This window comes from Amblyomma americanum, chromosome 2, assembly GCF_052857255.1.
Source record: "Amblyomma americanum isolate KBUSLIRL-KWMA chromosome 2, ASM5285725v1, whole genome shotgun sequence".
Lineage (NCBI taxonomy): Eukaryota > Metazoa > Arthropoda > Arachnida > Ixodida > Ixodidae > Amblyomma > Amblyomma americanum.
This window is the reverse complement of record NC_135498.1, coordinates 190,732,284-190,746,204: the sequence shown is the minus strand read 5'-3', so window position 1 is coordinate 190,746,204 and position 13,921 is coordinate 190,732,284. Positions and strand designations below refer to the sequence as shown.

The 13,921-nt window shown below is 49.3% G+C and overlaps 2 protein-coding genes across 2 annotated transcripts in view; one reads left to right on the top strand and one right to left on the bottom strand.

The window, feature by feature from the left end:
* Nucleotides 1-13,921, bottom strand: part of LOC144119390 (putative chitinase 10) — a 217,932-nt gene that overhangs the window by 90,168 nt on the left and 113,843 nt on the right. The gene's annotated exons all lie outside the window — the stretch shown is intronic.
* On the top strand, nucleotides 10,328-12,979 carry LOC144119389 (uncharacterized). Its single transcript, XM_077652016.1, has 5 exons — nucleotides 10,328-10,655; nucleotides 11,256-11,417; nucleotides 11,645-11,850; nucleotides 12,088-12,198; nucleotides 12,481-12,979. Exons 1-4 carry the CDS (start codon nucleotides 10,474-10,476, stop codon nucleotides 12,156-12,158), a joined length of 621 nt encoding a protein of 206 aa, XP_077508142.1. The 5' UTR covers nucleotides 10,328-10,473; the 3' UTR covers nucleotides 12,159-12,198; nucleotides 12,481-12,979.

Sequence of the window (13,921 nt, the reverse complement as noted above, 5' to 3'; positions counted from 1 at the left end):
CGGTAATAAGCGCACAGTCCGAGAAATCTGCGCACTGCTTTCTTATCGGCCGGCGGTGGAAACTTCAATAGCAGCTGTTTTCTGCGTGTCTGTGCGTACTCCCTCCTTGCTAACGATGTGGCCTAGAAACAGCAGCTCTTCGTAGGCAAAGTGGCACTTCTCTGCCTTCAAGGTAAGGCCAGACGACTTCATTGCGTCTAGTACTGTTCGAAGTCTTTTGAGATGCTCTTCAACGTTCGAGGCGAAGAAAATAACGTCATCTAAATATACCGGACAAATTTGCCACTTCAGTCCTGCCAGCACTGTATCCGTTACTCGCTGAAAAGTCGCTGGGGCGGAACAGAGACCAAATGGCATCACCTTGAACTCAAACAGCCCATCCGGAGGGAGTGATGAATGTTGTCTTCTCGCGATCTCTTTCGTCGACCTCAATTTGCCAGTAGCCGCTCTTGAGGTCCATCGATGAGAAATATTTGCGTTGCAGAGGCGGTCCAGTGTGTCGTCGATGAGGGGGAGGTGGTAGACGTCCTTCTTTGTTATGTTGTTCAAGCGGCGGTAATCCACGCAGAATCGCAGTGCGCCGTCTTTCTCACTAAAGCAACCGGTGCCGCCCATGAGCTGTTTGAAGGCTGGATGACGTCGTCGCGAAGCATCTCTTCGACTTGGTCCCGGATGGCTTGTCGTTCTTGTGGTGACACTCAGTAGGGGCTTTGACGGAGAGGTCGGACGTGTTGGTCCGTTATAATGCGATGCTTGGCAATTCTCGTTTGTCGCACCTTCGGCGATGTCAAAAAAAATAACTGTAGCTTTGAAGCAGCTTCCGGATCTGGTCATGTCTGTTCCGGTGCAGGGCTGGGTTGATGTCGAAAGTGGGCGAGTTCTCTTGGTCAGGCGGATCTTCTTCGGAGGGGTCGGAGAGGGCGAAGGAGTCTCGTACGTCGGATATTTCGTCGAAGAAAGCAATCGTCGTTCCTCTGTTAATGTGCCGGTATTCTTCGCTACAGTTAGTCAGCAGTACTTCGGCCTGGCCATTGCGGAAATGTGCGATGCCTCTTGCGGTGCTGATTCCTCGGTCTAGAAGCAACTGCATGTTCCCCTCGATGATGGCTTCAGCGTTGATGGCTTTCGTGGCGCCTATGGTCACGATAACGCTTGATCGGGGTGGGACGCTCACTTCTTCCTCCAGGTTTTCATCGAAGCGATGGCTTCTTGCGTCGAAAGCGTGATCAGCTTGAATCGCAGGTCGATGGTCACCTGATCCTCATTAAGGAAATGCATACCGAAGATCACTTCGCGGGAGCATTGCGGTAGCACAACAAAGGTCGCAGGATAGGTATGTCGATGCTTTGACAGTCACTCACACTGTGCATCGTCCTGATGGCCCAATGAGGTGGCTCCCTGCGGTGCGAATTTGTGGGCCATCCCAAGCCGTTGTGACTTTTTTCAGCTGCGCAGCGAATGTTCCATTCATCACCGAGTAATCGGCTCCTGTGTCAACTAGAGCGGTAACTTTCCGGCCGTCGACAGTCACTTCTAAGTCACAAGGTTCTGGCTCTTGCATTCCATGTCGCTCTCGGCGTTGGGACACGGCTTCGTCGCGTATGCGAGTCGTGGGTATGGCGTGTGGTCGAAGCTTTTCTGGGTGGCGTCGTCGTTTTGAATGCAGGTCGCGTCGTGGTCGGGGTTGTCATTTTATGCAGCGTCGGTGCAGCGAGAGTAGGTTCTTCATGCAGCGTCTTCATGGGGCGTGGTCGGTGGCGGATCTTCGGCGTTTCGCAAGTGAACAACCTCACCTCCAGATGTTGCTGCCTTTAGTTTCCCCTACGGGGGCTAGGAGACCTTTATCGTACCTCGGCTGCGTAGCTGCGGCGTGGCGACGCAATGCGCGAGGTTGGCGGCGTTGGTGAGCCCGAAAAGCGGATCGGCGTGTACTCCTCTCGACGCAGGTATTATCGTGAGCAATATCAGCAGGAACACAGGAGCGCGTGCGCGATAGCCTCGAACCCTACTGGCAGCGAAATGCGGCGGCCGCTGTACGAAACAATTGGAAAGGGCGCCGCGGTTCCGCTAACTCCTGGCACACCCGTCTCTCTAACGTTGCTGCGAAACGGCAGCTGATTGCGCGTCGACGGCTCCTAGCGATGATAAGACGATTATGGCACGCAGAGCGTGGCAATGTGTCGCCTGCAGTTCCGCGCAAAATGTTTCTCGCTCTCTCTATTCCTATGATATGCGCAAGACCAATGGCAGTGATACCGCCCCAATACTGTAGCGCCTTTAATAGCGTTCGCGCCCAAGAAAAAGCAACATTATTTTCTGATACGTGTTTTGCTGCATCCTGATTTTGTTAACGGAGAAAAATTGCATGCAGCAGAGGGTAGAAATCTTTTATTGGACGCTCGCCAAATGGTAACAAAATTTGAGTGCACACAAAAAGTAGTACTCCAATATATTAGTATTAGCTTGAGCTTTTCTTGCACGTTTGACGAGTTAATAACGGGTCATGGCTCCGCCGGCTTGAATGACGGCCTCCATTCTTTCTGGCAAAGATCCGTAGAGAGCAAGGATGAAGGATGTGTCATCTTGAATATGTTGCCACTTGTGTTGTATAGCTTCCCACAGTTCATCGGCGGTCGCCAAGTCTGAGGAGAGCCTTGAAAGCTTAGCCTTCATACGTGCCCAAGCATGTTCTATGATATTCATGTCCGCACCTTTCGCACACCACTCTAGGCTCCTTACCCCTAGTTCGTCTAAAAGACGTGACACGACCTTTGTTGTGTGAACGGGAGAGAAGTCATGTTGGAATAGATAATACCCATCCGGGTGTGGACCATTCAGTGCATAGGCGATCATCTGGTGCTGCAGCAATGTGAAATATGCAACACTCGTAAATCTCCCAGGGATTCTTACATTGGGACTTAGGCCGTCACACGAAATAGCCGCCGACACGTTTACTGACGTGCGTCCACTTGCGGCAACCTCCTTGATGTTCTGAGGACAGAAGCGTGTGTTCTCCATGCGCCATACTCTTCTGCTGGTCCCAGCGAGTCGAGAAAGTAGATTCTTCGGAGAAGATTACATATTTCCAGTCCTCCACTCTCCAGCTACGGTGATCAGCAGCGAACTTCACGCGAGCAGTTTTGTTGGAAACTGTGAGAAGGGGCTTCTGAGCGGCGATGCGACTTCTGAGTGCGGCTTCCTTTAGCCTTCGCCGTACCATGCTGTCGCTTATATGTTCCAGGCAGAGAGTACTGCGCTCTCGTTGACGGGAGCAACAATCTCTAGGTCTTGATCTATCGACGTAGCACGGGGTCGCCTTTTGTGCGGCGCATCCTTAATGCGTCCTTCATCTCGGTACGCTTGCATTATCTTCTTCACAGCCTTCAACTGGCAGCCTGTCAAGACAGCAATGTTCCGCTGCGAGTAACCTTCCTTTGACAGTTCAACGACTTCTTCCCGCTTACTCAAAGACACTCGAGACATCGTTGGGCTCTGAAACAAAGTGCTAAGCACAGGCAGTCGAGGTCTGCTTTTATGAGCATTTTGCACGATATCAATTAAAAGGGGCGCGTCGGCCGTGACGTAGCGTTTTATTTCTTGTTCATGATTGAATCGAACGTTTCTGGGTAAGGTGTGACTGGCCATACGATAGCCCATTTCAAACGTTAACCAGAAAATATTCGTTGCAGTACGCTTTCCAATATCTAAGAATCGGGTCAGACGACTCCGCTCCACACACACAAAAAGGAGCAAAAAAAAATGTTCACAGTGGCATTTTGCGCAGAACTGCAGGCGACACGTTGCCACGCTCTGCGTGCCATAATCGACTTATCATCGGTAGCAGCCGTCGACACGCAATCAGGTGCCGTTTCGCAGCAACGTTAGCGAGACGGGAGTACCAGGAGTTAGCGGAACCGCGGCGCCCTTTCCACTTTGTTTCGTACAGCGGCCGCCGCATTTCGCTCCCAGTAGGGTTCTAGGCTACCGGGCACGCGCTCCTGTGTTCCTGCTCATATTACTCACGATAGTACTCGCCGATTTCCTGCGGACGTTATCCGAAGCGTGGTCGTGGGGCGTTAACGGCAAATCGAAAACCGATACGTCGGTACGGGCAGTGACGAAGAATATGGCCGGCCTCACCGCAATAGAAGCACGACGGCTGGTTGTCGGAAGTCCTCCAGGCGTCGCATTTCCTGGGGCTTAAGCGGCGGTCATAGGCTGGCGGCGGGGGCTGGAGTCGGCTTTGTGGAACAAGTGGCTCATCCCGGGGAGGACGTAGGGTTGTCGTTGGGGCTGAGCAGTCGTTACTGCAGTGGCGTACGTCATGGCCTGGGGTTCTGAGGCCGTCGGGGTGCCAAGTGCCTGTTGCACTTCTTCCCGTACCACATCCATCAGAGTCGCTGATTGTGGCTGTGGGGAGGATGGCAGTAATCGGCGTAGCTCCTCTCGGACGATTTCGCGAATAACTTCCCGCAAGCTGTCGCTGCTGGTGGCCGTCGTGTCCGAACGGATTGCACAGGCCGAGGAAGAGCGATTGTACTCCGAGCTCACACGTCGAGGGTCTTCTCAATCGTGCAGACTTCTTGCATGAATCCCTCGATTGTTTTTGGCGGCTGGCGGACGAGGCTGCCAAGGAGTTGTTCTTTTACGCCGTGCATTAGAAATTGAACTTTCTTTTCCTCGGTCATCTCGGGGTCGGCGCGGCGAAATATGCGCTTCATCTCCTCGACGTAACCGCGGACGGGCTCATTCGGAAGCTGTATCCTGGACTCGAGGAGTCGTTCGCCTCTTTCTTTCCTCACGACACTGGTGAATACCTTCAATAGTTCTCTCTTGAATAGCTCCCATGTCGTAAGGGACGACTCGTAGTTTTCATACCACGCGCGTGCGGAGCCGTCCAATGAAAAAAAACACGTGTCCGATTTTCGCCGCATCATCCCACTTGTTGAATGATGCCACGCGCTCAAATTGGTCCAACTATTCTTCAGGGTCTTCGCCTAGGGGTCCATTGAAAGTTGGCGACACCCGCAGTTGCTGCAGTATGATCGGTGTCGACATATTCGGCTAGGTTTCGGTGCTCGTAGCAGCGTCTTTTCGATGTCTGGTGCGGTCCGGCAGGGTCCCGAACTCAGGCTCCTCTTTCTGGAGACGTCGGCTGGCTTGCTGAGCTGCTGACTAGTCCTCGGGGGCGAAGCGCTGAGGGCTGGCTTCACGACTTGAAGGGGGCGTCCGGAACATGGAAGGCTACCCCGCACCTCCACCAGATGTCACGTAGTGGTGACGGCAGTCGAAGCAGCGATGAAGACGGACGAAAGGGCTTCTAAAAGAAAACTGTTTATTGGGCTGGCTTGCAACCAAAATGAACTGAATCACTCGGCGGCAGCGAAGCGACAAGCGTGCTCGGCGGTCGTCGAACAGAATGCCCGCCGCTGTCGGCCGTGTTCAATTTAAAGCTGATAGCGAACTTTCGAGATAAAGCGTGCAAAGATACTAAAACATTCGGGAACAACGTAGAATCAGCCTTGCCTGGCTGCGATGAATCGAGATAAATCTAGTCGCGTCCTGCGTCGCAAACAAAGTGATAAAGTGGTGTGGCGGAAAATTTGAAAAACGAACAAATACTGCAAATATTCGCGGGAATATTTTGTAGCGTTTGAAGGGCATATGTTGTTCTGTATGTTTTAATATGCCACTGATTGTCTTTCACGTGTAGTGCAATTTTCAGCTTGTTTCAGTTTTAGCCAGTATATCGAAATGGAATTTTTTCTGGTTCGGTTCAGTTCGCGAACATGCCTTTCAGGTTAAGTTCAGGGTTCTGCTCCCGAGCGGCATTCTGTTTCGGTTCGAACCGTTTCGGAGGTGACCGAACTGGCTCAAACGGGTTCACACAAAAAAAAATTCGGAACGTAGAGGGGCCTAATGAACATAATTGCGCTGTTTGCTTTCTGTGTGACATTGATATATTACACTAACAGTTGCAAAATTTGCTCAGTGGAGGTTGTTTTCGCTTCAACCACTTTAACTTACTGTCCGTGGAAAAAAAATAAGAATTCAAAGTAAGATCCGCGAAATCGTTTGATCTCAAAACTAGTGTAAATCGACTATGCGTAATTTAGTAATCACCTGATGAGATACGTAAGAACAAATGCTGGTGAATCTTGCACCTACAAAACCCTTCAGCTTGAGCAGTTTCGGAGACCCGTCGCTCGAGTAATAGGTCTCCCTGAAGCTCGTGTCAGTCAGGAATTTCGTGGAGGTGCTGCCTGTTCCCACCCTGGAGCTACAGACCTTACGCATGTACGGACCTGAAGATCTACGCCCCTTACCAGCCTCTTCCACGATGACTGACACCCATCCCCAGCCTGGCTCCACTCACTGTTCCCGCCGCCGCCGTCTGTTCCGGTCCCGTGCGTCAGCGCGACCCTGCGATCTTCAGCGGCACGGACGACACCGACGTCGAAGACTGGCTCGCCACCTATGAACGCGTAAGCGCCTATAATAAGTGGGACGACAGCGTCAAGCTGACGAACGTCATCTTTTATCTGACCGACGTCGCCATCTTGTGGTTTCGCAAAAACGAAGCCGATTTTTCTACCTGGGCGGCCCTCAAGACTAGCCTTGCCGATGTCTGCGGCCGCCCCGCTGTGCGAAAACCTCGTGCCGAACAACGGTTGCGCAGTCGGGCCCAGCAGAGCGGCGAGAATTTCACAAGCTATATCGAGGATGTGGTTGATTTATGCAAGCGTCTAAATTCATCCATGAGCGACGTGGACAAAATCAAACACATTCTTAAAGGGATTGAGGACGACGCATTTCAGACGTTAGTGTCCAAAAATCCTCAAACCATCTCCGACGTCGTTTCTTTGTGTCAGAGCTATGACGAGCTCCGGCAACAGCGTCTTGTCACCCGCCGTACCATTTTCCCGGACGACACCGTTTCGAGCTTGGCTGTCGGTGGTCCTGCTCACGATCAGTCGACCCTTCTTCAGCAGATCCAACAGTTTGTGCGGGAGGAGGTCGCCCGCCAGCTATCGCTGGTTACCTGCCCACCCGCTCTAACTGCAACGCTGTCGCCTTCCATTCAGCGTGTCATCCAGGAGCAGGTTGCAGAGGGCCTGCCGCCCACTAATCTACCTCCTGTAGTCACTGCACCGCTGACCTATGCTGAAGCTGTCGTCCGGCCACGACCTCAGCCGGTTGTTTCTGCCTACGCGTCACCTTGCACCGTCTTTCTTGTCCCGCCGCTCGCTCCTACAATGCCTCACCCTCACCGGCCTTAACCCCGCACCTCAACCAAATGTAAAGACGCAAATCAGACGCACAAAAAATGTGGACAGGCAAAAACATTGTTGACACTGCGTAGCTCCAAGCGTGAGATCGAGAGCGTCAGCTTCGTCTTCTTCGCAAACTGAACTGCGTCAGCTTCATCTTCTTCAGCTTTCTCTCCTTCGGCGGCACTGGCCACTGGGGTAGCAAACCCCAATTGTATGTCTTACATTCTAAACAGAATACTTGCACGGGCACTCTCAACGTTACCACAGACTATTGAGAGATGAAGCCGTCCTGTAACGGGAGGTACATACAGAGAAGAAACCTTTGCGTCAGCAGAAAACCGACTTGACAGTCACCCCATCCCTCTTCGCCTTCACCGCACGGGTCCAACATGAATATTAAGAATTTTCCAAGGATATTTTCTTTAGATCACACGTTCCAAATGGGCTTTGCAACTAGCATCATATGTTTCGAACCCCTATAGCTCAGTGTCTTGAAAAAACACAGCTTATCTAAGCTTCTCGTCAGGACAATGTAAAATTAATATTTTGGCTAACGCTAATTTCGCTGCCATTTTTTAATCTGACAAAGACTATGATAAAAAATTCAGGCTTGGATGGGTTGGTTGCGCTTTCTGTCTGTATGGAAACAAATTTACAACCTTTTCGTTGCAGCTTTGTGCTGTGACACTATTGCAAGAGCTTCAATGTGCAAAGAAAACTTAAAGCGCTATACGAATTACTGTGAACTTTGTAGGGAGCAAGCAAAGGAAGTGTATGGGTCGATGAAAATTTTTTGTACCTTGATAGAATCTGGTAAATCTTTCGTGCACTTTTAGAGCGAAAGCACCACTTAACAGCGTCAAACCCAACTAATAATCTTGTGTGAAGCCTCGGGGTAAGTGAGGTATGTTCGGAGGAGCGCCGCACTAGGTTTAGCCAATCGGAGGAGGGCGTTGCGCCAGCTCCCACCGAGTGGGGAGAGGGTGCGAAGATGGAGCGAGAAACGCGGTTTGGGTGCACATGCAGACGCCAGAAACAAGGGGCGAAGGCTGAACACATGCTTTCGCATGTGTTTAACCACGTTAAAATCCTACCACGTTTTTGTCCGCCATCTGGTTTTAAGGTTTTTATTTTTCAAAACCACAAGCAGCCCCTTCCTGGCCGCTGTTTTTATTAGATGGATTTCTTAGCTTATCTCTCTTTTCTTGACAACGGTGCATTAGATCGAGTTCATCGGATGTGGATTCAATGGGCCGCAAAAACTTTTTTAGCCTTCAAACGTGGACGGACGTTACGCGTTAGGCCGTTCCACGCCTCAAAGGACGTTTGTGCCATGGTCTGTGAATTGCTGCCTGTGCTGGCAACGAGAAACTATTTATGTTCGTTTCGGACATACTTCACCAGACTTTTAAAAAGGACGATGAGATCACCCCTTACACTATAAGATTTCTCTTTGTGATTAAAGACACTTAAATTCCGTGTGAACTATTGTTGTTAATAGCACTGTTTAGCATATGGAAAAGCCTAATGATTGATAAACACGTACAACCACCGCATCCAGCGAGGTCAGTGTTCAGAGAACAGGGCATTTTAGTGCAGGATGTATATGCTACGCAAGTTAAACCTACATACTGGATGCCGTTCCTTTATGCCGCGTTGCCGGAATTTTGATGCGCGGGCATACTAAGGGAAAGATTGTGGCGTGAGGCCGCATGCAGAAATCGCTGAAATTTAATCCATGCAGGCATGAGGACAGTTATACAGGCTACAGATATTCCATGCGACGACAAAAAAGGAAGCTTCAGAGATGATCGAGTAGCATGAAGCGTCGACAGATTGACGCTTCCCTGTTGTGCCGCCACTGGTTCGAAACACACTCGGCGTTAGAATATGGTAGTTGTATTTACTGCGATACCAGTATAGCCTGTGTCCAAAAATTACAGTTGTCTGTGTGCGTGTGCGTGTGCGTGCGCGCGTGCGCCTGTGCATGTTCGTGTGCGTACGCAGCCTCCACCCTTGATGCACACTGCATACTTCAGTGAACGCGCATCCGGGCACCCACTGGTAAAAATAGCAAGCTGTTTAGGACTGCCATGATAGATAGCTAGAATAAAGTTTATTGTCCAACGGATAAGGCGATCTACCCACCCCCGACACGCAGGTCAGGGGGTGAGTGCCACCGCATCAGGTGCAGTCTGGGAGGTATTGGGTCCGAGCAGCTTCTTCAGCCAGTTGGACGAGCAGGAGCTGGAGCTCAGGGTCCGAGCTGCGCAACAGGGCCTCCCAGGTGTGTCTACTTTCTATATTGTGCGTCCCCCCGGGAGAGTAAGTGCATTTCCGTATTAGGTCGAAGGTCCCTCTAGTTTTCTGTCTCCTCCACGCGACTGCTTGTCTGTTGTCTAATTTCTGATCTGGCGGGGGTACCGGTATACGCTCCAATTTATAATGCTGCGTGATTTCCCCATATTTAACATGCGCTCTCCGCTATCTCGGTCTTCAGGGGGCCCTGTAGCGGGTCGGCAGTAGAGATCTCGAGCCAACTCGTGGACCGCCTCGTTAGCAGGGACGGCTTCGTGCGCCGGAGTCCAAATGACTTGAATTTTCCTATCCAACTTTCTCTGGCCGAGGATTCTGGCAGCTAAGAGCGAGATTCTTCTCTTGCTAAAATTTTGTGTGGCAGTTTTGCTATCACTCATGACTAACTTCGTTGCCGTATTTCGGTATTAAAATAATGCTTGCCGTCTTCCACTGTTGAGGGAGCTCGCGTTTTTTCCAACATTCCTGCATGTACTCCGTTAGATACCTAATGGAGTCATCGTCTAGGTTTCTGAGCATTTTGTCCGTTACCCCGCCAGGGCCAGGAGCCGACGTCGTTTTAAGTCTTACAATCTCTGCCCTTACTTCCGCTTCTGTGATGGAGGCGTCCAGCGCCTCGTTAGGCTGTTCATGAAATCACCATCGTTCCCTTCAAACGCGTGCCTCGCTTTCGCCTATCTTATAGGGACCCGCGGCTCAAGTTTGCTGGCCATCTGGCGGCGGAACGTGAACTACTGGGAAGAGAAGCAGCCGGTCCGCGCCGTTGCGCGGCGGCAGACAAGTGCGTGCGCACGCGTTCCGAGGCCGTCCTGGTCGCAGCAGGGCGCCGCGGCGCCGCCAGTTTTGTGCAGTTGTTCGGCGAGCGTGTTGTGGAATTTGCACAATGGCAGAAGCGGCCCTACCTAAGCGGAAGCGGGGCCCGAAGTATTGCTGTGTTGTCGGCTGCCACAACAGTGCGGAAAACACCAAGGGACTTGATGCACCTGTAAAACTGTACCGATTTCCGGGGAAATGGTATGAAAAAGAAAGACTTCAAGCGTTGATCAACGCAGTGAGGAGGGTTAGGTAAGTCCCTACAGCCATTCCGTGCTTTCCGCTGTGGCGGTTTGTATTTTGTGTTCGTTTTGGTTACAAGCCGGTACTCAACGCTGAGCATGCACCCGACGACTGCACTGATGATTACTGGTACTTGTTGTGTTCTCGCAAGCACACATGTAAAAGTTGGATTGCGATAGCGTAGTGGCTTTTGATTTCCTGTATTGTTTTTTTTTTAGATGTGGCCGTCGTTGTTACAAGTTCGCACATGAATATGCTAGCGCGTTTAAATAAACATTGCGCTGTTAGGTCATTACAGTTAGGCGCTGTCAGAGCAGCTTTATCACATCGGAACGAACTGCTGCAATAAATGATTGGTTTGTGAATTCTACGCCCGAACCCACCTCAGGCAATATGATAGACGCCGTAGTTTGCTTTGTTTTGTTGTGAATTTATATGCTGTTTTAACCTGTGAATCACACTTGCACTTATTATTATGCTATATTCGAGGAGCTCGTGAATTATTTGAGTTGCTCCCTTCGGAACTTGTGCGATTTCGTTTGTGCCTGTGCGTGTGTTTATGTTTGCCTTGGCAATTGATAATAGACAATACTATTGTTTCTTATGCAGCCCTGATGGAACTGTTTGGTTGCCTAAGGAGCACACAAGAATTTGCAGCAGACATTTTGTAGGCAACTGCAAGAGTGACATTAGCCAACATCCAGCCTACATCCCTACCATTTTCCCACCGATCTACAGAAAAAAAGCACCTGACAGGGAAAGAGCGCAAAGGTATGAAATCAAAAATGTGAAACTGCCAGTGTAAAATGCAGCCTTAATTGTGTTTTTTAATGAGTTCTGCTTTTTTATTTCATACTTTAAATCCTGTCAATGATTGTAACAGGGAGGGCATTCAAAAGGGCAATGAGATAAAAATATAGCAGTTAATTGCACGATGAGCTTGGCTGCACCATTTTTAAGGTTGGCAGTAATAAGTTACTTTTACTGGTTCAATGCAGGTGGCAAAGGCGTCTCAACCAGGCAATATCTTCTAGACAGCTCGGTGCAGGAAGTGAAAATCCATCACGAAGTACAGACGATGAAGCAACAATGCATAAACCAGGAACCTCCATTACAGACTGTCGACATCAGGACATTCACATGATGGATCTCAGTGATGCACCTCTGGAGATGAGCGCAGCTGTGGCTTCGACAATCAGCACAAGTGATTCGCATCCTTCAATGAGTGTGTGTGGCACAGGAGAAAGTCATTTCATTGCAAAGAGAGATGCTGTAAAAACACCTTTTAATTATGGGATCATATTTCTGCTATAGAAAAAGCTTGACACAAATCCAACATTAATTTGCTATTTATACTGCCCTTTCAACACTGTTCTCCTGTAGCACTGAGAACATATCTGTGCAATACAACATAGTCATTTATACATATTTTTGTTTTCAGGCATCCCAAACCAAAGCGAGTGTGGCTCAAGGAAAGCTAACTATACTTCTTTCTGCGACAAATGGAACTGATGCATCTACTCAAGTTGTGCACACAGAAATGAGTGACAAGGTTGGGCTATGCTGCGGTTTCCTCTTATCAGTTGTGCTTAACTCTAGATAACATTTTATTAAGGCTAGCAGAGGATTTCTTTTTTTAGTGCAATTACCTTTGTTGTGAATTTTTCTTCCTGTGTAACATTTTGTTATTTTATAGTAGTGGCGCTTATTTTCTTTTGGGAATGAATGAGCATAGTTGCAGGGTGATGCAAATAGCATTTTTCATAGGTTAGTCCTCTTGCTGAAGTATATTTGCTTGTAAATTGCACCATGTTCTCTGTTTATTGTGCTGCAGGTTGCAAGTACGGATGGCAACTGGAAGAAAAACTGTCGATTTCAAGGCTTTCAGTCTCTAAAGGAAAAAGAAAAAGCACTGCAAGATTTATGGGGAGTGACACTGCAAGTCTTCTGCCTCCTTTTGAACCTGCTGCCTCCTCCGATGCACAGGCGCAATACTATGTCAAATGAAGATAGGCTGTGCTTGTTTCTCGCCAAGCTACGTCTTGGGATAACATATAGTGCACTAGGAGTAATTTTCAGTGTCGCACCCTCAACAGCATCCACTGTCTTTAGGAAAACACTTGGTATTTTAAGCATTGCTCTGAAGGATTGGGTCTTCATGCCTTCCCGGAGAGCAATCAAACTTTCTTTGCCTGCCCCATTTAAAGAAAACTACCCGAACTGCACCTTAATAATAGATTGTACCGAGATCCGCACAGAAGCGCCCTCAAACCCTGACTGTCAACATATTTTGTATTCACATTACAAGGGAGGATACACGCTGAAATTCTTAATTGGTAAAATTCCTAATGGTATGATACGCTTCGTATCAAAGGTTTATGGAGGGCGACATACTGACTCATTCATTACCCAAGACTATGGCTTTCTGGAGCTTTTTAGACCAGGCGATTAAATTTTAAGTGATAAAGGATTTCCAAGCATCCGCACAACGGTAGAAGGGAAAGGTGCGGTGCTACTCATGCCTCCTTTTAATTCAACAGGTGGTCAAATGTCTGATGATGACATGAACATGACTTACAGGATTGCCTCTGTACGTATCCATGTTGAGAGAGTAATCCAAAGATTGAAAATTTTTCATATTCTAAGGAACAGAGTACCACTTAGCCTGATACCACACATGAACAAAGCATTTTCAGTGTGTGCTGCCTTAGTAAATTTGCAACCTCCAATAATTAAGCAGTAGGCCTGCTTTGCTTGATGTAGTCCATACCTTAGTTTGCATGAATTACATTCATAAGAGTTCATGTTAGCACTGTGGCATTCCTTGTGTGTGCTGCGAGGTTCCGCGTTCCACGGCGCGGCGTAGACGGAGACCCGTGACAGCGGCATCATCAATTACCTGTTTGTTTAAACTGAGCCATACGGTGTCTCTTTGCCTCTCCGTCCCGTGTGGACCTGCGCATTATGGGGGTCATCACACTGGTGTCAGAAGTGGGGTCTCAAAAGCAAATGTCCTCTGAATGCTGTGACATTCATTACTTCAAAATTGTAATCAAAAGGGAATCACGGGACTGATTGTGGGACTTTTACCCCCATTTGAGAGGCTTGAGGCACCGGAGGGCTTGAAAAAAAAATGTCTTTATCTGAGGGAGCTCCCACTCCACAGCCGTCGCTCGGAGCAAGCATGCTGGCATTAGGAAGCGTCATTCCGACGTTTACGGGAGATAAGACAGGGGTTCCAATCTGCGATTTCTTTTCCATGCTAGAAGAGATTG

Excerpts from the sequence above, each read along its gene's own strand:
- LOC144119389 (XM_077652016.1), top strand. The coding sequence starts at position 10,474 with ATGGCAGAAGCGGCCCTACCTAAGCGGAAGCGGGGCCCGAAGTATTGC. Across the intron at positions 10,656-11,255 it reads AACGCAGTGAGGAGGGTTAG|CCCTGATGGAACTGTTTGGT; the intron begins GTAAGTCCCTAC and ends TTTCTTATGCAG. Across the intron at positions 11,418-11,644 it reads GACAGGGAAAGAGCGCAAAG|GTGGCAAAGGCGTCTCAACC; the intron begins GTATGAAATCAA and ends GGTTCAATGCAG.